The sequence below is a fragment of the Phyllosticta capitalensis genome (genome assembly GCF_038381095.1).
Source record: "Phyllosticta capitalensis strain CBS 128856 chromosome Unknown BKA78scaffold_5, whole genome shotgun sequence".
Lineage (NCBI taxonomy): Eukaryota > Fungi > Ascomycota > Dothideomycetes > Botryosphaeriales > Phyllostictaceae > Phyllosticta > Phyllosticta capitalensis.
In genome coordinates this window covers 874,485-898,951 of record NW_027117443.1, presented here as the reverse complement: position 1 = coordinate 898,951, position 24,467 = coordinate 874,485, and the positions used below count along the sequence as shown (strand labels likewise).

The 24,467-nt window shown below is 53.5% G+C and overlaps 12 protein-coding genes across 12 annotated transcripts; 3 read left to right on the top strand and 9 right to left on the bottom strand.

Annotated features, from left to right (window-relative positions):
- Positions 1 to 30: 30 nt before the first annotated feature.
- Positions 31 to 1,639, bottom strand: BKA78DRAFT_132454 (S-formylglutathione hydrolase). The gene is made up of 4 exons (XM_066882620.1): positions 1,056 to 1,639; positions 731 to 951; positions 486 to 677; positions 31 to 432 (listed from the first exon to the last, which is right to left on the bottom strand). Exons 1-4 carry the CDS (start codon positions 1,324 to 1,326, stop codon positions 244 to 246), a joined length of 873 nt encoding a protein of 290 aa, XP_066744195.1. The 5' UTR covers positions 1,327 to 1,639; the 3' UTR covers positions 31 to 243.
- Positions 1,536 to 2,698, bottom strand: BKA78DRAFT_132443 (RNA polymerase, subunit omega/K/RPB6). Its single transcript, XM_066882619.1, has 4 exons — positions 2,422 to 2,698; positions 2,036 to 2,320; positions 1,837 to 1,956; positions 1,536 to 1,781 (listed from the first exon to the last, which is right to left on the bottom strand). The coding sequence occupies exons 1-4, from the start codon at positions 2,460 to 2,462 to the stop codon at positions 1,745 to 1,747; spliced, it is 483 nt and encodes a 160-aa protein (XP_066744194.1). The 5' UTR covers positions 2,463 to 2,698; the 3' UTR covers positions 1,536 to 1,744.
- A 26-nt stretch (positions 2,699 to 2,724) lies between these two features.
- On the top strand, positions 2,725 to 4,833 carry BKA78DRAFT_282313 (uncharacterized protein). Its single transcript, XM_066885648.1, has 2 exons — positions 2,725 to 2,866; positions 2,921 to 4,833. The coding sequence occupies exons 1-2, from the start codon at positions 2,785 to 2,787 to the stop codon at positions 4,594 to 4,596; spliced, it is 1,758 nt and encodes a 585-aa protein (XP_066744193.1). The 5' UTR covers positions 2,725 to 2,784; the 3' UTR covers positions 4,597 to 4,833.
- On the bottom strand, positions 4,834 to 6,661 carry BKA78DRAFT_313925 (uncharacterized protein). The gene is made up of 3 exons (XM_066888424.1): positions 6,536 to 6,661; positions 6,199 to 6,426; positions 4,834 to 6,069 (listed from the first exon to the last, which is right to left on the bottom strand). The coding sequence occupies exons 1-3, from the start codon at positions 6,560 to 6,562 to the stop codon at positions 5,041 to 5,043; spliced, it is 1,284 nt and encodes a 427-aa protein (XP_066744192.1). The 5' UTR covers positions 6,563 to 6,661; the 3' UTR covers positions 4,834 to 5,040.
- A 136-nt stretch (positions 6,662 to 6,797) lies between these two features.
- Positions 6,798 to 10,007, bottom strand: BKA78DRAFT_313923 (uncharacterized protein). Its single transcript, XM_066888423.1, has one exon. It carries the CDS (start codon positions 9,837 to 9,839, stop codon positions 7,173 to 7,175), a length of 2,667 nt encoding a protein of 888 aa, XP_066744191.1. The 5' UTR covers positions 9,840 to 10,007; the 3' UTR covers positions 6,798 to 7,172.
- A 685-nt stretch (positions 10,008 to 10,692) lies between these two features.
- On the bottom strand, positions 10,693 to 11,286 carry BKA78DRAFT_352691 (glutamyl-tRNA synthetase; the record flags this gene model as incomplete). Its single annotated transcript, XM_066891405.1, has 1 exon — positions 10,693 to 11,286. The coding sequence occupies one exon, from the start codon at positions 11,284 to 11,286 to the stop codon at positions 10,693 to 10,695; it is 594 nt and encodes a 197-aa protein (XP_066744190.1).
- A 486-nt stretch (positions 11,287 to 11,772) lies between these two features.
- Positions 11,773 to 12,495, bottom strand: BKA78DRAFT_227439 (uncharacterized protein; the record flags this gene model as incomplete). Its single annotated transcript, XM_066883713.1, has 1 exon — positions 11,773 to 12,495. A coding segment is annotated over one exon (723 nt), but the record flags the coding sequence as incomplete, so codon positions are not given.
- A 628-nt stretch (positions 12,496 to 13,123) lies between these two features.
- BKA78DRAFT_295461 (uncharacterized protein) lies at positions 13,124 to 14,368 on the bottom strand (the record flags this gene model as incomplete). Its single annotated transcript, XM_066886488.1, has 1 exon — positions 13,124 to 14,368. One exon carries the CDS (start codon positions 14,366 to 14,368, stop codon positions 13,124 to 13,126), a length of 1,245 nt encoding a protein of 414 aa, XP_066744188.1.
- Positions 14,369 to 14,786: 418 nt separating this feature from the next.
- On the top strand, positions 14,787 to 16,686 carry BKA78DRAFT_132417 (cytochrome P450 CYP5202A1). Its single transcript, XM_066882618.1, has 4 exons — positions 14,787 to 15,015; positions 15,067 to 15,247; positions 15,304 to 16,413; positions 16,465 to 16,686. Exons 2-4 carry the CDS (start codon positions 15,115 to 15,117, stop codon positions 16,644 to 16,646), a joined length of 1,425 nt encoding a protein of 474 aa, XP_066744187.1. The 5' UTR covers positions 14,787 to 15,015; positions 15,067 to 15,114; the 3' UTR covers positions 16,647 to 16,686.
- A 66-nt stretch (positions 16,687 to 16,752) lies between these two features.
- BKA78DRAFT_226404 (uncharacterized protein) lies at positions 16,753 to 17,993 on the bottom strand (the record flags this gene model as incomplete). Its single annotated transcript, XM_066883683.1, has 2 exons — positions 16,753 to 17,689; positions 17,743 to 17,993. Coding segments are annotated over 2 exons (1,188 nt in total), but the record flags the coding sequence as incomplete, so codon positions are not given.
- Positions 17,994 to 19,421: 1,428 nt separating this feature from the next.
- Positions 19,422 to 21,264, bottom strand: BKA78DRAFT_251197 (major facilitator superfamily domain-containing protein; the record flags this gene model as incomplete). The annotated part of the gene is made up of 6 exons (XM_066884632.1): positions 19,422 to 20,127; positions 20,178 to 20,363; positions 20,415 to 20,467; positions 20,515 to 20,574; positions 20,621 to 20,718; positions 20,772 to 21,264. 6 exons carry the CDS (start codon positions 21,262 to 21,264, stop codon positions 19,422 to 19,424), a joined length of 1,596 nt encoding a protein of 531 aa, XP_066744185.1.
- Positions 21,265 to 21,700: 436 nt separating this feature from the next.
- BKA78DRAFT_266904 (neutral alpha-glucosidase ab precursor) lies at positions 21,701 to 24,387 on the top strand (the record flags this gene model as incomplete). Its single annotated transcript, XM_066885477.1, has 3 exons — positions 21,701 to 23,290; positions 23,340 to 23,545; positions 23,601 to 24,387. The coding sequence occupies 3 exons, from the start codon at positions 21,701 to 21,703 to the stop codon at positions 24,331 to 24,333; spliced, it is 2,529 nt and encodes an 842-aa protein (XP_066744184.1). The 3' UTR covers positions 24,334 to 24,387.
- Between the last annotated feature and the right edge of the window lie 80 nt (positions 24,388 to 24,467).

The window sequence follows — 24,467 nt, the reverse complement described above, 5'->3', positions numbered from 1 at the left end:
ATCAAGCGCTTGAGAACTCCACGTCTTTACGTCTTTTAACTTGGCGATAGAGATTCCCGGATTAGCAATTTCTTTCGTCACCCACTGTGCGCTGAATAGTCTGCTTAACATAATCCAAGCCGAAGTAAAAACGGATCCATTTTTACTAGATCCAGTATATCCAAGAATTTTTCAAAGTCTGGGTTCTGGTGAACCGCTTCTGACCTTGTAAGCTTTTTTCGTTTTTCCAGTCCAGGGAACGTACTACGCAAAGAGCGCCTTGGCGGCATGCTCTACGTGGTCATCCGCAAACGTGGCCATGAAGTAGTAGCTGTGGTCATAGTCTTGCTGGAAGCGCAAGCGGATGTCCTTGTCATTGCCTGCCTCCTTGGCCGCCGCGAGGAAGTTCTCGGGCAGCAGCTGGCCTTGCTTGTAGAAGTTGTCACCGGTTCCCTACGAGCCGCATTAGTCCTGTTCACGATGTCGAGAGAAATTTAAGTACTCACCACATCGATGAGCAGATGCAGGTGACCCTTCCACTGCTTGACGAGCTCGGTTGCGTCATGCTCCTTCCACTTGCCCTGGTTCTCCTCGCCAAAGTACCCCTTGAAAGCCTTTTGGCCCCAGGGGCAGTTGATGGGATTCGAGATGGGGGCGAATGCAGAGCAAGACTTGTACATGCCGGGGTTCTTGAGGAACTACGCACAGAGTCAGTGACTAGGACGAAGCTGCCCCGTTGATTCTCACATACCAATGTCAAAGCGCCGTGGCCGCCCATGCTGTGGCCAGTAATGCTCACACGGTTGCCGTCCAGCACGTCGAACTCCTTGAACAAGGTCTCCGGCAGCTCCTTCGTGATGTATGTGTACATGTTGTAGCCCTTGTTGTACGGTTCCTTGGTCGCATCCACGTAGAAACCGGCGCCGCTGCCAAAGTCGTATGCGTCGTCTTCGCCTTGGATGTTCAAGCCACCTGCGGGTTGCGGATAGTTCGGTTAGCCTCATTATAAGCCGTTTGCTTGTTCCAACTGCATCCATAGCTCAAAAGGGGCCTGTTAAGTGTGTATGGGGTCTTACGGGGGCTGGTATCCGGGTACACGACGGCAATGCCCTTCTCCGACGCCTTGTGCTGGAAGAAGCCCTTTTCTGAGCAGTTGTCGCCCGTGCAGGTAAGACCTGAGAGGTAGAACAACACCGGCACCTTGCTCGTAGTCTTCTGAGCTTGGAATGCTTGCGGGGGGAGGTACAGATTCAGAGCCATCTTGCAGCTGGTCGATTTGGCCTCATGGCTAAGCTTGAGCAGCTTCCCGCCGAAAGAGGCGATTGTCGCATTCGTCGTAAAGGCCATGATTGGGACTTGGGAGGTTTCGAAAGAATCACAATTGAAGAGGCAGAGGATGTAGTCGGGAAGCAAGTGCCGAGCAGATGAATGGGGAGCGGGCGAGTTTTGTAGCTCGTGTCGGGCGGCGATATGGTGGTGGGGTTGACCTGGAAGCTTGAGGTGAGGAGGGGTCGTTGCTGCCGATTCGTGACGTCGGGTCCGCTTGCTCCACGCTCGAGCGTCTTGGCCATTTGCTCCGCATCATTTTCGCTGAGAAAAGTAACATTTTCCGGTCTCTGCAAATCAGACCCTTTTTTGGTGTCGAACATCCACTGCCAGGCTTCTAATTATCTTGCCTGATAGGCCTGTCCTTTGAAACTCCCAAATGCCATAACCAAACTCCATTCATGCCGCCCAGAACGTCCATGCCCACGATGACCAACGATTATACGATGAGTTCCTCGACTGTCCAGTCTTCGTAGCTGCGGATTGGTCAGCATTCGCCGTGCGCACAAGGTCCGATTCCAATCGACTTACAAGCCATCGGGGAGGTATCTCCGCACGATCAATGGAATCTTCTTCTCGCGCATCTCCTTGAGCGCAATCTGCAGAGGGTCCGTCTCTCCTTCCAGGTCGACAAGGACGGGCGCATTCATGCTGTATAGAGTCAGCCTTTCAGTCTCCTCTGACGCATCCAAAACCAATTATGCGCCAAAACCTGCGAAGCCCAGCCTACCTGATCTGTTGAGCGCGCACACCGAGCAGCCTGGCTCTCTCGTATTTGGTCATGTAGGGCGTCGTTGTACGGTTCTCGTCGGGAATCCTCTTCTTGCGCTGCTCTTGGATTGTGTTTGCCTTGGCCGCCGCCGCAGCACTCTCATCCCCAGCAACAACGACGTTTTCGCCCTCGGGCTTGGACTGGTCGGGATCCTCCTGTCCGCCGGCAGCCTCATCCTCGTCTTCGTAGTACGCATCGGGCTCTTGGGGCTCGTCAAAGTCTTCGTAGACCTCCTCGCCGGCACTAGAAACATGCGCGTCAGCTTGAAAGAGTCGAGTGGTCGCCACAGTTGAGTAGAAGTAGGTCAGGTCTTCGACTTCAATTGCCGCGGGAATGGCACGTACTTGTCGAGGCCGCCATCGTCATCTCCACCGTAGTCCGACATGCTGCGCGTATGATATACGTGGAACTATTGGGGTATTTTAATTTCAGACGACGAAGACCGCACCAGGCGGAGCGTGGGCGTGGAGAGTTGTTTGTTGGTGTCGTGGTGGAGGATTGATCTGGCAGCGCGGCGCGCTGCTCGCGGAGGCCGACGCAGAACGAAATTCTGCCGTTTCACCGCCTTCGGATTAAAGTTCGTTTGCTGAAATCTTGGCATTTTGCTCACCGCCCGCGAGGCCCCATATTATTATTTCCAGGGCAGACACCCTCGACTTGCACTCCACCGGCACTTCAAGCCGCTCGTGAGCAATTGTGGTTCCGACATGGCTGAAGTCTTGACTATGCGCAAGCGCTCTGCGCCGCCTATGGAGCAGGATCTCCGGAAGAGCAAGAGAGTTCATCAGAGTAAGTTCTACCTCACGCTTCCGAACATGTCAAGTCGCTTACCTCGTGTCTCAGTGCCAACTCCACAGGAACCAGACGACGCATCCAATCCTTCCCCAGTCGATCCAGTCGACAGCTTCGAGCTCCAAACTGAAAACGACACCGCTGCTGAAATCGCTGCCGCTACTCCCGAATCACCTCCGCTTTTGCCCTACAAACTCGACCCAGACCGCAGCCGCCGCAATATCTACCACTGTACTTTCGAGGGATGTGGCCGATCCTTCAATCGCCCATGTCGACTTCAGGAACATGAACTCTCTCATACCGGCGAGCGTCCCTTTGCCTGCGACTACGAGGGCTGCAACAAGACGTACATCAGGGCAACACACCTCACGCGCCACAAAAAGCTCGAGCACACCACAAACGATCGCAATTTTGTCTGTGAGAGGACGGATTGCGACAAGTCATTCATCTCAGCGGATCGCTTGCGCAGGCACCAGGAAACTCACGAGAACAAGTTTCACTGCACGGATTTTCCTCCTTGCCAAAGGCTGTTTCGCAAGCAGGTCACCCTTCAGCGACACATTGACTCTGTACATCTCGGTAAGAAGAAGTATCCATGTGATATCATGGACGATGAGACGGGAGAGCAATGCACAGAGGTCTACAACACTCCACATAGCCTCAAGGCGCACAAGGCGCGCGACCATGGCGGTCTGCGTTTCTTCTGCTCGATCTGTGGCCCAGATCCCATGACAGAAACAGCAGAGGGCGAAACACCTTCCAGCACCGCCGAACCCGTGGGCTTCAGAACTTACGGGGCCCTCCAGGCTCACATCAAGGAAGTGCATCCACCCGTCTGCGACCACTGCGGAAAGGAGACTTCGACGCAGAAGCAGTTGAAAGCCCACATTGAGATTGCACACAGCGGCTTGTCTGTCGACGATCGTCGTCGATTTGTGTGTCACTACGAGCATTGCGGCGCCGGTTTCACCAAGAAAGGCAATCTCAAAGTCCACATTCGCTCCACGCACGAGAAGACTCGCCCCTTCGTCTGCGGCGAGACGGACCTATCGACCGACTCCAAGAAAGACTACATCCGGGCATGGAACGGCAAAGACGCTTGCGGCCGCGACTTTGGAACCAAGAACAACCTGGAGGAGCACATCCGGACAAAGCATCTGAAGATGGAGAGCTCGCGCACGGCCAAGCTGAGGGACGAGGCGATTGAGAGGGGCGAGGACTTTGACGAGCGCAAAAACAGGAAGCGCCCGCGCGCGAACCCCAAGCCATCAGCCATTGCGCGTCTGACGGGCGAGGGCTTCGCCGAGGAAAGCGGCCGAAACATCGCCTGCATCTTCGAAAACAACGGCTGCGCATACCGCTTCTACCGCAACTACGACCTCGAGTACCACTTGGGCCATGAGCACGGCATGAGCGCCCGCGAGGTCACCGAGGCCATGATGGAGAAGGGCGCCAAGGACGACACGCAGTTCTGGATTGGCGGCGCCGGAGACCCGTACCTCGACCAACAGCAACTGTACTACGAAGACGCCGGCGGTTATGCCGACTACGGAGTGCCGGATGAAGAGGACCTGGCCGCGGAGAGGGAGCTGGATCGTCGTGGCGGAATCGACTATCTGGAACCTGCCGTTGATGTTCGTAACACTGGCCTGGGATGTGGCGGCCAGCAAGAGCAGCAGACCTTCGATGCGCTTTACAGCTACCTCCAAGGACACAACAATCTGTGATTGTGGATAGGCAGGTGCTTTCATAAGGGAGAGCAGGGATTAGAAGTCCCGGTGTTCGGTTATAGGCGGGCCAATTGTTTGCATTAAAGCATAGATACCCATTTGATTTTAACCGGCTGAGAAGGGCAAGGATAGACTGGCGAAGGTTTTCAGGGGGTCAAAAATTCTCGGAGTTTTGCGCTGGTTGGCAAGAAGAATTCGGAGGCGTTGATCAAGAGCTTTTCACTCTTCTCAATTGTATGCTACTGTAGCTAATGAGCATCGAGTAGTGCTTGGCTTTCTCCCTGCCTCCTCATGGAACACTCTAGTGCTCAAAACGCCTGTCCCGGACGGTACTAACGGAATTTTATCTTATATCCCATGTCACGACGGACCCAATTTCAACGAAAAAGTCACCCCTCTCCATGCCTCAATCATCCAAACTGTTCAAAACTTCCCACTATTCTATTCCTTTCCAACAAACAGACCCCTCTCATACAAACCCGACACAAACGTCAGACCCGCCTTCGCATCCCTCGCGACAGTGGCACTGCTACCATAGATGTCGTTCCCAACAAGCAACTCGCGCCACATAGGCGAGCCGTCCTCCTTGAACGACAGCTCGGCGGCCCACGTCGCCGCCTTGACGTGCTTCTCCTCCTCATCGCACTCCTTCTCGGTCGCGTGCTCCGCCTCGTCGAGGTTGGCGCCGGAAGCCTGCTTCGCGCGCAGCTCATTGCACGTGATGCGCTGGGCAACCGTGGCCGACAGCGCGCCGACAGAGGGGTGGCCCGCAACGAGCAGCCGCCCGTTCTGGTCCGTCGATATGTTGTCGAGGAAGGCTGGGGCGTGGCTTTCGGTGCGGAAGGAGAGAGAGGGCGGCGTCCAGGCGGGGGAGCCGGCGGGCGGAGGGACGAGCTCGTAGAGCGAGACGCTGCGGCGCGTGGTGCTAGCGACAGCTACCGTCGAGCTGTTGAGCAAAGCAATTCCGTTGCAGAAGGGGATGCCGCGGGCCAGGGTGGTGACGTTGGCAGGCGCATCAGCAGGGGCATCGGCCGGCGGCAGCGAGACGTGGACGACGTTGCCGCCGGGCAGCGCGAGTTGAGTCTCTGTGCGAGCAAGAGGACGGTTGAAGCGTATTTTGAAGAAGTGGTCGTTGGTAAGCAAAATACTCGTTGCGGAGAGCGGGATCAAGCTGTTGGGAGTCCAGATGCTAGGATCGCGGATTGTGCGAACATGCTTGGCGACAGCACGTCCAAATCCGGACCACGGCTTGAAGGAAAGGATTTCGAGCGTGGGGCCATGCGCGGCGTGGTTCGTAACAAACAGTGTCCCTGAAGGCGCATGGTATTCAATGCCAAGGGGGTGGAAGTCAGTCGTAAAGTAGGAGCCATTGGTGGGGTGTTCGAGTGCAATGGGCGAGGGAACAGCATCTGGATCAGTGTAAAACCATTGGTAGAGGACGCCTGCGCCTGAGGGATCGCGGAATGTACCCTTTGACGCTCGTAGGTTAGTTCTCAGTAGCTGTCATGACATCCGTGGTGTTTGCGGGATCGGCAGCCGGGTGGCGTGTTTTGTGCTACCCCTCCATTGAACTCCGTCGGATAGCGGGGATGAGCTCACCATGACCGTATTCCAGTTGTCCCGACCAGTGTCGCAGCTCAAGAGAGCTACCTGCTGTTCCTCGACCAGAATTACATCCTCACAATTCTTCAACAGGTCCCGGAATTTGACCTCGTGCTCCTTGAAGGCATTGACCTTGGTGAGCTTGTCCGGCGTAATGGCCGAGAGCTTCTGCGTCTCCAAGAGGAGTGATATTTGCGGCCAAAGAAATGCCACCAGGCCGAGGAACTGTTCAATTCGAAGGTGAGCAAATGTCCAGTATTTGCGACGACCTGAGGGGATGCAAGAGACCGAAAAAAGCTAGAGAAGCGAATCAATGACGAGTTTCAAGACATACCACAGCCGTAGACAGCTTGCCCAACATCTTGTCAGCTGTCAGGCAGTCGAATGGATGGGGTGGGGGACGAGATAGCACTCCTGGTGGGATGACAGAAGTGCCGGCCGTGTGCGGGGCACCATGTTGTCTTAAATACCGGCGCCTAGAGAACCTAACAGCTTGAGCTGCGATGTGCTGACTGCTGATGGGCCGGATCCGCACAGGGAACTGCGTTGGTCTCCGACCTTCCCGGTGTGGGGCAAGGAATGCAGGGTCCGAGGATCTACTTGCTCCCTTCACATGTCCTTGACAGCAAACGTCTGTTTACGCTCAGGAAAATCTGGCACTGTAGTTTCGCCAATTCACAGCCGCATATTCGAATTATTGCGTGGTATCATGCTCCTTTTCTTCTATTGATTCCAGTCAACCTGCTCTCCATCCAAAGCTCGCAATTTCAAGGCACGGCACCTACTCCTTTTGTCTGTTCCTTTTTGATGTCTGTTCCCTCTCCTGCTGAAACTCGCTTCCCTTCTTCTTCCATCTCGAATTGACCCATGCCCCACAAGTGCTGTTTGGATACCGCTGCAGTCTGTGCACTACTCAAATTCCACGTATCAAAGACCACTGTCTTCGATGACCTCCGATGCGCGCTCCCTTCTCAAAGATAATCGCTTGCTCTCGCTCTTCCGTTGGCCGGCTCCCGTGATGCTTTCCTTACCGGGCTCATGCTCCGAGATGACATCCTGCGGCGACGTGGCGGCGAATCCTCCGGACTGCTCGTGTTCCTTCGTCGCGAATACTTGGCTTCACCCCGTTGGAATGCTCGGTCCCTGCTATAATCGCGCCCATCTCTGTCTCTCCCGCGGGATGAGACCGAAGACCTGCGTCTGGGCAGCGGGCTCCGACTACGAGACAATGACCTGGAAGGCGATCGAGCATACGATCGACCCTTACCCCTGCTGGGACCGGCAGACGAGCGCGATGGCGAGCGAGAGTAGCTGTAACTCCGGTCCCGGCGACCCCGTGCAGGAGCTTGGTAAGGGCTCCTTGAGCGAGACTTCGATACACTTCGGGCGTTGCGGTTGCCGCGCGGAGCGGGACTGATTGAACGGGAAACACTGCGGGACACACTGTACCGACCATTACGCCTTGGTGGAGATCGGGAAAGTGAGGAGGCAGCTCGGCGTCTGGGAGCAGGAGAACGAGAAATCGACTCTGTATAAGAGCGGTCGCGTCGACGACGAGGGGGTGGTGTATAAGAGGGACTCCTGCTGCGAGAGACAGAAAGTGAGTCGCTGCGGCCTCGTCGACGAGGCGGAGTGTATGAGTATGACCTGCTCCTGCTCCGGCCACGCGGACTTGGCGAGCGTGATTCCGAGTAGCTGCCGCGCCGCCGCCTGGACCGCACAGGAGAACGCGATCGTGAACTGTAGCTTGAGCGGCTCGAGTAGCTCGAGTACGAGGATGCGCTTTCGGCATCGCTTTCCGGATCCGCAGGCGGTAAAGCTGGGGGAGCAGGCTTGGGCATGTTCTTGAGATGCTCGCGCATGTCTTCTGTGAGGACGCCCATGCCGATGGCGGTGAAAAAATTGATCGCAAACCTCGTCTTCCTGCTGTCGTCCTTGGGGAATATGCCGTCGAACTCTGGCTGCAATGTGTCCTCCCGCATGCGCTCGGCCAGTTTTTTCATACCCATGGCTTGGGCAAGTTCTTCAAAGAGGATCTTGATGAAAATACGACTGGAAGAGCTGGTGTCTTCTTCATTCATCTGAATGACTGAGAAGACGTGCCATCCGATGGCGTCGCTGGCAAGGAGATGAGCAAAAATCTGCGCAATGATGCGGAGGCGGTTTGTCTCGTAGCGGTGGATGGTGGTGAAGTATTTGATAAATGATTCCTCAAACAGCTCCCTCCAGAGACGGTTGAGCTTGGAGAAGCGCTCGGCAATCAGGCCGTAGAATTTGTCGTAGGTCCTTTCTTGGGACGCGCATTCGATGATCATCGACGGAAGCTCGGACTCCTGGCCAGGTGGTAGATTGATCTTCATCAACTTGTGGCAACACTCTTCGAAGCCGCCACTGGACTTGATGGTGAGGTAGATGGTGCGGCGGAGGTTCACCAAGTCGGTATTCGTCTGGTCCTTGATTTCCAACTCCCGCTCTTGTTTTTCTTCCTCATCCTCGGAACTATCGTCGGTCTCGTATTCTTCATCGTCGCTGCCTTCGGCTTCCCCAAGAATCTCGGCCTTCAATTGCTTGTAGGCGTCCTCGTGCTCTTGCCATTCGGAGTCAAATTTGAAGATGTTGAGGCCATCCTGCACTTCCAACTCATCATCGAGGCTGATTCTGTGCGTGATTTGATCTTCTTCCTCTACCAAATCCAACTCCTCTTTGACTGCTGGATTGTCTTTGTACCTGTCCTTTCGCACTTGAAAAAGAACCTCAACCATATACTGAGTCCTCTTGTCAATGTCGGCTTCATGTAAAATGGTTCGGAATTGATCAAACACGGCAAGCGCGATAGGCTGGGACATCTCCTCAAGGTGCTGGCCCACTTCTCTCGTGAAACCCACGGCAATCTCAACACTGTCGTCTGTCGGCTTGTGGAGAAGGAGGAGTAGAATCTGAGCAGCAAGCGTCTCATGAACGACTTGCTGGTTCACCAAATGAGCAATAAATGTTGTCGACGAAAGACAGACAGCTTTGTCATTGCGTTTGAAAGCCTTGCGGAACTGCACGACCAACCGTGTGACCAAAAGCTCTCCGACCTGGGGTAGCTTTGTATTGACAATGGCAGCCATGGCGGCGTAGATCGGAGTGAATGGCAACGAGGCAGCTTGCGCCTTCATGATGCTTCGGCAAAACAGGCCCCTTCCACGAACCAAATTCTCATTGAAGAGTTCCGGTACGATATGCTTGATGTTGGACACGTTGACTTTGTTGATGAGTCCGTTGATGGACTTCTTCAGCGCTTCCCACGCCATGCGCTGATACTCTTTGCTAGTCTTGTCCGTGATCTGGGCTTGCAACGCGCGCAACCTGGCTGGCGGAATGTAGGTACCTCCAGACCTCATGTTGACAAGCTTTTCATACTCCGCCTTTGCAAAGGCCTGTTTTTGCTCCTCGGTCAGAGGCTTTGGGGCCTCAGGTTCCCGCGGGCGATGCTCGAGCTGTCGACGATCGTAGCCATCGGGTGAGAAAGACCGCGAGCGGCCACGGGGTGGAGAACGGTAACGGCGGGGCGATGGCGAGCGCGAAGGAGGAGAGCGCTTTCGAGACCGCTCTGGCTCCGGTGAGGGGATTCGGACGGCCGACTCAATCTCCATAATCGCGAGAAGCTAGGAACTTTGGACGGACGGGACGGTCTTTGCGTGCGTGGGACGCGTGTTCGTTTGGCCAAAGACGCGATTCCTCAGCTGAGGAGGATCTCACAAGGTCGACCGTCCTAGTTAGCGAGGATAGAGTGGCGGATGATGGTTGTAGTATGAGAGGATTCAGGCGTAGCGCTGTGGTCTTTGGCTGGAGGCACGACGAGATGCAGAGCGGGATCTTACTAAGCACATCAGCCACACAAGCCGCCACATTTCCCTGAACCTGGCACCGCCACATTGCCACCTAACTGACGTAGGCCTTCGTTCTATAAAGCTCACCGCTTACGCTGTTGATGAACTACTCTTGCACCGCCAACTCACTCCTCCCAAAAACCTTCGTAAGGAAGAAACTCGTTACATCAGTCCTCGAACTCAACCTGAACGATAGTCACCAAGCCCGCCCTCGAAACATCACCCAGCATGCCTCTCCCAATGTACACGAGCGAGAAGCCTTCCACTTCTGAGACCAACACCACCACCGAAAACAGTGGCACTCAGCAATCGCAGGCCCAGGCCTCTACGAATCAGACAACCTCGACTTCCTACCAAGACAAGCCGAAGAGCGAGGCCGAGCTCGCTGCCGAAAAGCTGTACGAAGAGCGCATGGAGGAGGAATATGCCAAGCGTGAGGGTGGCGCATGAACGCAGCAACAACAGAACAAACACGGGGTTCTCAGGACGACGATGGAAGCCATGAAGACTTGGTAACCAGTCGAACGGAGTCGCAAAGATTTCGAGAAAGCGCAGTGTACAATTAGATATCCATCTCTTCTCTCTCCAAAATGCAATTTGCCATGACCCGATTCCTTTATGCCCCAGACAGCGCCTTCGCCAGCACAGCTTTTGGCCTCTCTTCCATTTCAATGTTTAGTGCCAGCTGCCTGCCCTCCTCTGTCATCTTGGCCCATGTGCGCCGCAGGATGCCAATTGTCTTGTCCTCGTCCTCCCAGGCCTTTTCGTACTCTTCGAATTGGTCGTCCAGAAACACAAGGCACGCCACATCCTCGAGGGCCTGGGTCTCGGCATCGTTGCGCAGGTCTTCCTTGCGCACCAGTGCCGCGACGCGCGCCGCGTCATTCGTGCTGTAGCCAGCCTCGATGCAGATGCGCTCAACATGCTCTGCTTGTCGCTTCTTGAGCGCGTTGCGCCAGCTAAAATACCCTAGCTTTGTCATGGGATATTCCGATCGAGGTACCTCCCATCGCGAAAGATGCTGGGCGCGAATGGCGAGTTTCAGCGTCTCGGATGCTTCTGGTTTTCGCAGGGACAGGTAGTGCGTCATCTTGTTGGCGTAGTGCAGCTCGTATGCGATTTCATTGCCGTCGGGTTTAGTGATGATTTTGGGGTCGAGCGCGTGCGCCGCGTCGATGGCTGCGAGGGCCTTGTTGTAAGGCGACGTCATCGTTGAAGTTTGAGGTTGCGAATCGAGGTCGAGAGGACTAAACGCAGCCACGAAGGTCGACGGTTTTTGTGGATGCTTATTTAGGATGCGCCTGATAGGTACATGGCCTTTCAGCGCCTTCGCTCGAGCTCTGCGGGGCTGAACCGACCGTGCCGATGATGCCGATTCGATCCATTGACTCAGGAAGTCATTGACTGCCGTTCACATGTTGCGAGTCCATCAGGGCAGTGTCGTCCACTTTCGATGAATTTTCTTGGGGCCTACAGTCACTATCATTGGCGCATCCAAAGCGAGTGCTTCTTGTTTTAGACAGCAGGGGAAGACTTTCATGACACAGGATAGCTATCCAAATTGATACGGCCAGTTCTCCTATGCTCTGTCCAGAAACCAGGTGAAACTTCATTGGATATCTTCGCACAAGCGTACTTTTTGCCTTCCGCTCCCAAACTCCAAGCAAATGCAAAGCTTCTGAGCAAGTCGTTAGAAAATCTTGGACAAGACTCTCTTGACCTCCTCCGGCTGCTCCACGGCTGTATCCTTTGCTCTCTTTGACCGAACCTCGTTCTGCTTGAAATGTCTCCTGACGTCCTTCTCGTTCGACGCGCTCTCCTTGGCTTTTTGTGGCGCCTCTCCAAATTGCCCCTTCTTCTTCCTTTTCTCCTCCATACCTTGCAGCATTTTCGCCCTCTCCACGTTCTGGACAAACTCCTTGTTCTCCCTTGTGGACTTGGAAATCTCAGCACGCATTTTGCTCGCCCTCTCGGCATTCTCGTTCGCAATCTGCTCCGTGAGATTGTTCCACTTGAAGCCCTTGAGGTACTTGATATTCCACACGTCGTCGTAGTAATATCCGCCCTTCTTGCCGCCAATAATTTTTGCGTTCAACAGGTTGACCACCGCCTTAGCGTCCTTCTTGTTCTTGAATTCCACCCAGCCGTCGACAAAGCTCTTTTTCTTATTTCCGCCTGAGGCTTTGCGCCGTTTGTATACGGTAGGATCCTCTGGAGTAAGGAAAACGCGTCCGATGGTTCCGTATTGCGATAGGAGCGACTTGACTGTCATCGGTTTCATGAACGGGGGAACGCGCGAGAGGTAGATGACGCCAGATTTCTTGGTTGCTTTTGCCGCCTTTTCCGCTTGTTTCTTGGTGAGGTTCTTTTTCGCCTCCAGTGTCATGCTGGCGTTTCCATCTTCGTCTTCTTCGAAGTCGTCGATATCGGCAGCGGGCTCGTCGTCCACGTCTGGACTTGTTGCGGCGCCATCCTTTGAACTCTTGCCAAGGGACTTTGTTGGAGGCAGTTGTGCATCTTTTCTCTGAAGTGATGGATCCGCTGAGACATCGTCCTCATCCTCAGCTGAGTCGTAATCGGACTCTTCGTCGACCTTGCGCCTTTTCGAAGTACGACCGCTCAGCGCCCGGCTCTTCCCCAGTTCCTCAGCCTCGGAGTTGTAACCGTCCAGGTCATCGTCGCTCGCATCGTCGGCCTCGAGCCATTCGTTCCTCTTGCGCGTGGCCATGGTGAATGAGTTTGATGTGGAGAAGAATCTCAATGTCCAAATTCGAGTATCGGCCAACAATTTTCCCCAGCATTGCTTATCGCGATAAGCCGGCCACTAATTTTGGCAGTCTATTCCAAACTAGGCCTAGCCTGGGAGACGGTCACCGTGAGGTGTGCTTCGGCGGTTTCCAGAGATAACTTCGCCAAAGACAACTTTCGTCGACGGTCTCTCCGATCAGACAGAGGCTCCAATGTCATCACTTCATTATTTGCTGTGACCAATGCCAATAATTACATGTTGCAAACATTCTCTTTTGAAACGCCAGAAACCACTCAAGCTATATGTGAGGTATGTACTCAGTCCATCGCGGTGTCTCGTACACTCCTCTCGGAAGTGAACGGAGGCTGATGAATGCTTCGATAATTAGAAAGAGTCGAGCAAGCGCATATGCCATCGCCAGACTGCTGTGGAGCCAGTAGAGTGGCTGACTCGAATCCGCATGCTCCAGAATCTTGAAAAATTTGCTAACCTTTACCATCCTTCGAACAAAGGGCTCTGTTGTGAAGAGCATGTACAACGGCCAGGCTGTAATGATGAGACTGCATACTCTCCACCCAATTTGTTCGGCGCGGCTTGGATATTCGAGATCCCATGCAACGCAGTGCAACGCGCCAAAACAGGCGCCCAAAGCAAAGGTAATGTATGAATGGAACTGAGTCTGGGCATGCAGGTAGAGGTCGCCTGTTCCATCCTTGTGCCTTTCTAGTTCTTGCGCGCGATTTGAGGGCATATTCACGTCCCAGTCTTTCCAGTCCTGCGCAATTTCCAGTGTGCAGGACAGATCGATGTTGCAAGGCTTCTTCCACCAAGCAACGTAGGTGACAAAGCACAAGCAGGTGAAAGCAATGGTCATGATCTCCAGGGGAGATACCTCCATGTCGAAAACCGCTCTTGCAATGATTTGCAAGACAAACCATCCGCACTGGACGCAGGCAATCGCTTTCGCCAGCGCATCAGATTTGTCGCACCGAAAAATCTGCTCTTGGGACAAGACTGGTCCCTCCGAAGATTTCTCCCGGGGAATAAGGCCTTCTTCTAAGTTCGATGACGGATGGTCCGAGGAGGCTTCGTCTTTGATCCGAATGGTTGGCATTCCCGCTTTGATCAGATCTTGCTGTATCAGCCAGTATAGCTCTTCAATGCGCAACGCAATGACGTCCCCGTTTGGACAAATTGCGCGGAACCCATTCATGCTTGCGAAGAATCCATGCGTTATGGTCCACTCCTCGAAGCCTTTCAATTGTTTGAATTTCTTTACTGAGACGTGGGCGCGACAACATTGTTCGATCGAAATCCCGTTCATGTACTCCGGCATCAGGAGCGCAAAGATTGTATGCTTTGCTCTTCGAAGGGTGACTTCTTGCCGACCGCGATAACGAGGCCATATTACATCGAGGTGCTGAACAGTCCAGGTGCAAATGACCAGCGTGCCAATACAGCTCCAGAGAAGGTCAAGGGTGCCGCGCCCATGGCCTCCTGATTCCCATGAGACCCTGGTTTCTTCGTATGATTCGTTGGACATTAGGATCAGTCCCGGTCTGTGAATGGCCAACGGGAAGATGAGTCGATGGTAAGGCCAAATCCGCCGATAAAAGGCCTGGTCGCAGTTGTCGATTTCGAAGGATTTCAAGGCGGCAGCTGTGCAAGGCTGGGACAGGACCTGCTCGAGCAGGCTGCGGTGCTCGAGCGAAACAGGAGCCGTCTTTCGCTCTCATGGCGGCGGGAGTCGCACATATAGTCTAACCGAAGACCCACGAGCATTTACTCCTCTTCCTGTTGTGCTCCATCGCCTAGGTGTTGGCAAATCTGACTATTCAGGGAGAGTGAACCCCAACCTTGGGGCTGGCCAACGCCTCACTTACAGCAGGTAGGACGATAAGCGGGAACGCTCGCCGCCAAAAAACGTTCGATTGGTCAAGGCCACGCAATACGATTGGGGGCCAAGACAAGGTATCGAATCATCTTCGCCCCGTTTCGCTAGCGCTTGGGGAGGCTCTTGTGGGGGCCCTCGCTTCTACATAACTTTTGCGACTGTCGCCGCGTATGTCCGCATTGTCCGACACTTTCTTGGCTTCATTTGCAACACCATGGCACTTATTGGATACCTCGTCGTTGGACTTGTCCCTCTATGTGTCTTTCTGGTGCTACGAAACTTTCGCATTTTTGTGAGTCATATCCGCAACCACGAGGCGACTATGTACTAACAAGCTTGGACGGCAGATTAGCTGGCATGACCATGGCGAAGCGTATGGATGTAGTCCGCTGAGGATGATACCAAATTCTTTGTTACTTCCCCTGGGCATAGACAAACTAAAAAAGAGCCTGGTCGCCGAGCGCAAACGGAAGTTTCCAAATCTCATGCTCTCTGACCATGAGCTCTATGGAGACAACTATGGCCAATGTAATCACCATATTTGTAACAGTCTCCATGCGTTCGACAAGTTCTGACTTACGCAGATGCCGGGGGCCAATTCATCATCCTAACCCGAGATCCACGCAACATCTCTGCCATTCTTTCCAAGCAATTTGCCCACTTCGAGTATGGCCCAGTAAGACATGGCTGTTTTTCTGCGCTTCTGGGCAGCGGCATCTTCACAAATGATGGCCACGAATGGGCTACATCAAGACGTCTACTAGCACCAATTTTCCACAAGCCTCACTTTCCTCACCTGGACATCTTGGAACAGCATGTTCAATCGTTCTTTGGTGCCATTCGTAAAGCCATGGAAAATGGAAAGAGCGTAGACCTGAAGCCCCTGATCTACTCATTCACTCTCGACACTTCGACGGAGTTTCTCTTGGGCAAGTCGACCAACATGCTCAACCAGGATTCGCAGAACGACCAGGCCAAGACTTTTTTCAGGGCATTTAATACGGGCCTGGAATACACTGCCACCCGCGAGAGATTCAAAGCATTCTACTGGCTCGTGAATCCCGCCGAATTCAGAGAGGCATGTCGGACGGCGCAGGGAACCTTGAAAGACATGATTCAGGATTCTCTCAGGTCCAGCGATGAGGTCAAAGCCCGGAGCGCTCTGCAAGACATCTTCGAGAAGATGGGAGAAGATTTGGACAAGACCAGAGACGAAGTGTGCAACATTCTCTTTGCAGGTCGAGATTCAACCGCAAGTCTTCTCTGCTGGATCTTCTTTACCCTGGCGAGAGAGCCACGCGTCTTCCAAAAGCTGCGCAAAGAGGTCTTGGAAAAGCTTGGAGACGGTTCAAATTACCAGATCACCGACAGAGACTTGTACGAAATGACATATCTCGACAACGTCATCAACGAGACTCTGCGATTGTTCCCAGCTGTGCCTTTGAATGGCAGGGTCTGCGCACGCACAACGACGCTGCCATCAGGAGGTGGTGTCAAGGGTCAGGATCCCATCTATGTTCCAAAGGGCACTCTCATCTGCTATTCCACGTACGCATTGCAGAGGTCTGAAGGCGCATATGGGAAGACTGCGGGCCAGTTCATCCCGGAACGATGGGAGGAAGACAGTGTAGTCATGCGAACCAGAGACTGGACCTTCCACCCATTCAACGGTGGACCACGGAAGTGTCTGGGCGGTCAGTCTATGCAAGATCGTTTGTCCAAAGTCGAGGCTGACATCTTTGCAGAACAATACGCACTCAAGCTCGCAAAATACACGCTTTGCCGCTTCATCCAACAATTCAGCAACATCGAGGCCCCGGATTATCCGCCGGGATCGACGGCGGACTGGCAAGAAGACATCAAGTATCAGATTGGGTTGACTATGGCTCCTGATGATGGTGTCTGGACCAAGCTGGCATTATCTTGAGCTTGTTACCATGTCAAATGATGCAGTCTTCGGGTCGATGCCTATGCTCCAACTGTGATTACTTCTAACACTTTGTGCATCAATTCATGAGTTCGCCAAAATCCCCAAATAGTTCATCCCAATCGATCGGAATGTACTGCAAATCCAGTCCGGGGAAATTCCAGTCAAACGAAAACTCCTTCGGCAGGTACCGCCTAAACTCAGCCTCGGCGTCATTAGAACTACTCTGCTCCCGACTTTGGAGCCCATCTGCGCCCCTTCTCCTGTCGCGGACCGCCTTCTGGAATTTGCTGACGCTGTTTTCAAGGATTTGGAAGTACTCTGATTGACCGCCGCACACGGCTTTCAGCTGTTGAGCTACATTCATGGCCTTGAGGCCCAGTCGCATGAGATGGTCGAATGCATCTTCTAGGAGGATTGCGAGTCGCAGAGTCAGGAGGACCGAGAAGGCGCACTTGGCCCAGACAAACTTTGTTGCCCATTTGAATGAGGCCAGATAAGGGCTAATGTTTCTCTGGGAGAAGGACTCAGGAGATGATCCCGGAACGAATTCTGATCCAACAAGGAGCAAGCCCAAGTGCTCCTCCGCAGCCAGTTTCGCCGATTCGATGAATTGTCTCTGCATCGGTGTCATTGTGGCCAGATTTTCCGCACCCATGCACGACAAAGCCCGCAGATTGACGCTCGCCCAGGCCCACTTGTGCTGTATTCTCAAATTCTGCTGATTAATGGCATTCTCTTCCCGGTCGTCTAACCTCGTCTGGTTGTCCATTTCAATGATGTGCGTCCAATCAGCCAGCCAGAGATCCAGATCTATGCGCGCGTTGCGAAGACTTCTCGTGATGTCGGTCTCGGAGATGTCGAGAAAGTTCTGCCCTGAAGGGAGGTCGAAGTGGACGGAACTGCGGATTTGATTCAGTTCGACTTGTGCGAGGAGCCGGATGTCGATTGCCATTCTATCTGGATGGTTCACAAGACATCTGATGCGCCGAGGGGTGTCTAGACAAAATATTGTTGCTGCTTTTCCTCCGTCCACGAAGTATCTGTTCAGGATGTCAGATCAGAAGTGATTGCGATTGGAACACGATTCACCAACATTTGATCCAACACGTAGACGGCACAACAGAGTCTCGCCTTTCGGAACAGCTCTTTGTCAGCTGCTGTACTCCCAATCATCGTCGCTGTCGAAATCAAAGTCATAGAGTCCTCCACGGCTTCAGGCAGACTCAGATCGCGGGCCATTGAGAGCGCCAAATCCATAAATATCCAGCTGTGCTCCCAGTAGCAGACTAGGATTAAGAGGGCCTGCAGGGTCTCCAAGGAGCTACTCGGCAGCGACAACATGAGGCTGTCGGAAATGCGTCGGCGCAGATGAAGAAACAGGCCATGGTGCTCACTGCCAATGCGGACCTTGTACCCGAAGGCGACGATGGTGTCGAATAGGAAGCTGCTTCTCTGGCGGATCGATTCGAATGAGTCGTAGTCAGGAGAGAAGACGGGAACGAGGCGATTCTGTGAAAGCGTCAGTGGTGTGACCCTGAGTAGACGGAGTGTATATACTTGCATTTCCCTGGAAAAAGCAATCAAAGCACTGTCTGGCCTCAATATCCCCAAGTATTCCAACATCTACAATATCTGGAAGATACTCGTTTCGGATTCGGAACATCATAGCGCCTCTGTTACTGCTTCGTCTTGTGCCGGGTTGGAAACCTGTCTGGGGAACGGGATAGAGACCGCTCTCGGATCGACCGCTCAAAACAGGTCCACTGGTGACAGCCGTTGCTGCACTACATGAAGTCAAGACCCCACTGGAATGATGGCTTGAGACCGTGCCTGGGTCTGAAACGTTGGTTGTGGTTTGTGTCAGTCCGTCAAGCTCAGAAGCTTGCACTGGCAATGCGGTGCCTGTGCCTGTCGAGTTGACCGTCATTGCGGATGGATCAGGGATGAATGTTTGCGCGGGAGAAGCCAAGGCGACATGGTCGTGAAACTGATGAGACGGAGACTCCGATTGAGGGATGAGTGTTTTCAAGCGACAAATTTCTTGCTCGAGCTCTTTCAACTTTCTGCGAGTAACAATTAGCAAATTCCGACAATAATATGGATCATAGAAATCCAACAAACGAAATTGCATGGGTGCTTGCTTGGGTTATCGTGATATCTTGAGCTTACTCTGCGGTAGGATCCTGAGGTACTTCATAATATTGACATAGCAATTTTAGCTTGACGCATCTGAATTCCACGGTCAATTCTATTCATAGGATTAGGAGTGGAAGAGTTTATACCTGTTACACGGCTCCTCGCGGTCACATTTGACCTGTAGATGCCACCCATTAGCCAAGACTCCCATCAGTTCACCACACCCGAAGCTCACCTTCGACCTCCGACAGGCCCCACAATTCTTCTGTATTCTATTAGCGGAGAATAATTGCGGCAAAGCCCTCTCTTACTGGTACTTTTCTCCTCTTTCCACTGTGTTCATTTGATTCCGAGTCCATGTTGTCCGAATACTTTCGGTTGCGTGGAGAATCGGAAGTGGAAGCTGGCATCGTCGGCTTGAAAGCCGATACCGCCTACGCGCGTCAGGAGCGCGCTTGCCCTGCGCGGTGCGAACGAACCCGAAAGCGACGCCACTGCGGGGTAACCGGTTAAAGGGCCGGGCCATTTTTCGTTGCAGAAAAAGCATGCACGCATTTCTGGATCTTGAACAAGTCTTGAAAAGTGTCGGAATAAGATTGAAATACATATCTGGTCGTCGTCGAAATAGCAGGAGACCTAGTAGAGGAAAATGAAGTCCTCGTTTTGCAGATCCGTCTCGTCGTTGAATGCCTTGTCTCCCTGCACGTCGGCATTCTGCTCCGCGGTTTCGTCCTTGTCGTCAGAAGATATAGGTTTTTGCATGCTCAGGTCGACGATCTTGGCCGACTTCCCCTTGCTTTCCCTGGTGCGAGCATGCCTGCGGTTGAGTAGAGCAATCCAGAACATGGTGAATACGATTTCTACCATCAAGCCAACGAATAGAGCTAGATTCACGCGGAGGCCTCGAGTGTAGTGTGGTGCCTCGTTGGTATTGAAGAGGTGGGGTCCGATAATATTGCCGGCGCAAGCTCCCACGAACAAAATTCCAGTGTTGAGCTTGCGCTTCGTGTCGCCTGCTGTGTTCTGGCCACTCCAAGAGTATATCAGAGGTGTGATGCCAGGATAGCAGGAGATCAAGTAATAGCCTGCGAGGAGAGCTCCTTGGTCCTTCTTGCTGTACGGTATGCACATGAGCATGACGATACCGACGATCGGGGGGATGCAAAGCAAGAGGAGCACCGGGGACTTTTTCTTGAGTTTTGTTGCCAACCATGCTCCGCCAAGGGTCGACACGATCTGGACGGCTCCAAAGGGAATGTTGAACAAAATCGTCGTAAACGAGTCGAATCCGAATGAACTGACAATAAGTGGGCCAAACGTGGAGACGCCTCCGCTTGGAATACTGCAGAGTATCAGCCCGGTACTTCTCAAGACAAGAAGAAGCCTCCTTACGAAATGGTTACAAGCATGGCGAACCACAACCATGTCTTGAGGTCGAGAAGTGTTTCCCTGCAATGGTCCCATCGCCAAATTCCGGAGGATATGCCCATCTGGTTCACCCGGAGACGCTCAATCGCTACGAGCTTGTCGTCGCCTTTCAAAAATTTCGCATCGACGGGGGAATCCGGCATGAAGAGGCTAACCTGTTCAGAAAAGATACTCCACAACGGCAACTCCTTGGACACTTACAAGACAACAATGGAGAATACGACCGTGAGAAGGCCGCAGAAGAGGAAAATAATCTGTTGACATCAGTCACCGATTCAACCGCCTGTTCAAACTTGCCTACCTGGTATGAGTGCAAGTGTGACTTGATATGGCCCAGTCCATATGATAGGAGGCTGCCAAACTAATCCCGTTTCAGTGCTGCTACAGAATCTCATTTCAGAGCTTACCATATTGATTATTCCCAACATGGCGTACCATGCAGCATTTCTGTTTGTTTGCTCACTTCGCCTGTACCACATCTGGACAATGGAAATGAATGCGGGTGCTAGATATTGTAAGCTCGATACTGGACCCACGCGGTCATCGTCAATAACTTACCAACAGATGCTTCAAAAGCCCCGAGCAAGAATCTCGTCGCCATGAGGCCACCAAAGTCGCGTGCGGCAGCCATGCCACACAGAGAAATGCCCCAGCAGAGAAGCATCGTGGCAGTGAACTTTCCGATGGGGAACTTGACGAGGAAATACGCCACTGCCGGTTGCATGACGAGCTGAGCCAGGTACACGATCGCTCCAAGCCAGGAGTACTCCTCGCCTTTGAGGTTGGTGTCCTCTATCAACCCAAACACGGAGGCGTATGAAAGTGCCGTTTTGTCGAGACTCTGAAGAGCGTAGATGCTGAGGAGAATTGGCAAAATGACGAGATCAATCCTTCTCAGGACCCGCTTGTTATTCTCTTCGGTAACGACGACGACTTTGTTAGCATCTTGTAGGAACTTCGCTGCTTTGTCCACTCGGCGTGAATCGTCTTCATTCTTGGAGACCACCTCGATGTGTTCGCTGTCGACTTTCGCTGGCAAAGGAGATGCCATTTTCCACTGCCGAATTGATATCTGACAAGAACGATATCTGGCAGACAAAGTCAGTCCGAAAGTCGAAATCCGAAGTGGAGAGAATTGTGGAGTCACACGGCATGTTGGTGCTCCCACTCGTAGATATCCTGTTGGTGTTACAAGGATCGGACATTCGGTGCTTTTGAGCGAGCAACGCACCATCACCCCACAGACTCAACCCCGTGGGGAGTGTACGTAACCCCTGTCTCTGTGGAGATGGAGAAGCGGGGGAGCACAGGCAGTCGTTCGACTTCGGACTTTTGCGCCGACCCTGTGCTGGCGCGCCTTCCTCACGTGCGCGCCTTCCTCACGTCGGCCGACATCGCCGAGGAGAGCTGCCGAATGCAGAAGTACAAAAAGCACTTCACGAGAACGACTGTTTTGCTTTTTCAGCGAGAATTGCACCACTGCCAATATGCCTCAAGCCGAATTCGTCCCAGAAAATTTCCAGCTCCAGGAAGACGCCGAGTGCGCGCATCGCGTGCATTTGAGCAGCCAATCAAGCGTCGGCAAGCAGGAGTTTACTTTCGAGCTGCTGCGACCAAATCTTTTCAGAACCACATTTACGGATGAAGAGCATCCACTGCCACCTCATCCCAGTGCGCCGCTTCCGACTGTGTCACTAGGAAGCGAGAAGCCCGTGGTCACTTCTTCGGGAGAATCCAAGGAAATCACGCTCGGCAACATCCGCGCAATTGTACAATGGGGAAACGAGACTCCAACCATCAAGCTGGAGAATGCCGACTCAGGATTCACTCTCCATGAAGATTTGGCTGGGCGCTCGTACGCCATTGATGGCACCGGAGTCGCCCACTACACCAAGCTCAGAAGGGATTCGCTGCACGTCGGACTCGGAGAGAAGGCGGCCCCCATGGATTTGACAAACCGCAGCTTCGTCCTCTCAGCGACAGACAGCTTCGGGTACGACGTTTACAAGACGGATCCGCTTTACAAGCACATCCCCCTCCTGATCAACGCAACTCCTGAAGGATGCGTGGGCTTGTTTTCAACATCGCACGCCCGCGGCTTCTACTCCATCGGCGGCGAGATGGATGGCCAGTGGGGCCATTTCAAGGTATTCCGCCAGGACCACGGTGGGCTCGAGGAGTACATCATGGTCGGCAAAACCATCAGCGACATCGTTCGCACCTACGCTGACCTAGTCGGCTATCCCATTCGAGTTCCCCGCTGGGCCATGGGGTACATCAGCGGAGGCTACAAGTACACTATGATGGATGAGCCTCGAGCCCACGACGCGTTGAATGAATTTGCGGAGAAGCTGAAGGAACACGATATTCCATGCTCGGCGATGCAGATGAGCTCGGGCTATTCAATCAGCCAGAGTGAACCGCAGGTTCGCAATGTCTTCACGTGGAATGAGCACCGTTTCCCAGATCCCAAGGCTTTCATCGACGACTACCACAGATACGGCATCAAGCTCCTGATGAACATCAAGCCATACGTTTTGCAGTACCATCCGGAGTACGAGAACCTCAAGAAGTCGGGTGCCTTGTTTACAGATCCAATCACCAACGAGACCGCAAAGGCGCGTCTTTGGAGCAACGGTGGAGGCGAAAGCGACGTCGGTGGACACATCGACTTCACCTCGGAGGCGGGCTTCAAGTTCTGGTACAACGGCGTCAAGTACCTCAAAGGGCTCGGATGCGATGCAATGTGGAACGACAACAACGAGTACACCATCCCGCACGACGGGTGGATTTGCGCTCTCGACGGCGTTTCAAGCAAGCAGAAGAGCAAGGTTGGCAACCGCAAGGATATTGGTCTTTGGGGTCGCGCGCTCCACACCGAGCTGCACGCCAAGTCGTCCCATGATGCCTTGCTGGAAGTGGTACCTAATGAGAGGCCTTTCGTTCTCACTCGCAGCGCGTCCCCTGGCACTATGAGGTACGCGGGCAGCTCGTGGTCAGGAGACAACGTGACCAGCTGGGCTGGCATGAAGGGCTCGAACGCCTTGTCCTTGAATGCTGGCATGTCTTTGCTCCAGGTAAGTGAATCTCGCTTCGTCAAAAGACGCAAGGGCTGATCTTTGCCAGTGCTATGGCCATGATATTGGCGGATTTGAGGGCCCGCAACCGACCCCTGAGCTACTCCTTCGGTGGATTCAGCTTGGCATCTACTCGTCCCGATTCGCCATCAACTGCTTCAAGACATCACCAGACAACAGCCGCGTTGGTGAGGTGATTGAGCCGTGGATGTACCCTGAGATCATCCCTAACGTCCGCGCCACCATCAAACGGAGGTAAGTCGACCAAGGTTGCGCATCGAGAGAATTTGGGAGTCTAACGCAAGCACAGGTATGAAATGATTCCCTTCCTGTACTCGCTTCATCTCGACAGCCACCTCCACGCCGCGCCGCCTCAACGCTGGACCGGCTGGGGCTACGAGTCCGACCCCGAGGTATGGACCCCTGCACTGCGCGCTGGCGAGGAGCAGTATTGGCTCGGCGATGCTCTGTTGATCGGAGGCGTCTTCGAGCCCGGCAAGTCCACAGCTCGCATGTACCTCCCCAAGAAACAAGGCGACGAGGAAGCCGAGTTCTTGAATCTCAACAGTCCGTACCAGTACATCCCTGCTGGCCAGTGGGTCGACGTCGAATCGCCTTGGGAAGACAGCATCCCTGTGCTAGCTCGTGTTGGTAGCGCAGTCCCCGTCGGCAAGGACGTTCAGGTTCTGTCGCCTGGCGACAAGGAGAATCCAGCGGCCTTGCCAGAAGATGACTACCGCGCCGTCGAGATTTTCCCACCTCGGTCAAGCTCCGGAGGCAAGTGGTTCGAAACAACGTGGTATGAAGACGACGGAATTTCTCTTTTTGCTGCGATTTCTTCTTTCACCGTGGCTTATGCCAGCACCGAGAAACAAGTTGAGTTCAAGTTCCAGGCAGATGCAAGTGGCTTCAAGCCCAAATGGACGAGTTTGGGTGTCATTCTGCCTGTTGGGGACAAGCGCACCGTCGTTGTGAATGGCAAGGAGTTGGCCGAGTCGAAGGAGGACAGTCGAGGAAGGATTCAATGGACTGTCCCGTTGTAATGAAGGTGGAATAGTCAAGGAGCAACCCATAGATGATTCGCAAATAGATCCGATCCACTCATGGCGCTCCGTCCTTTGGTGATGATCAATGGAGGCTCCAGTCGAAGTACTGAGGCTGCACCCAGCATGTTTTG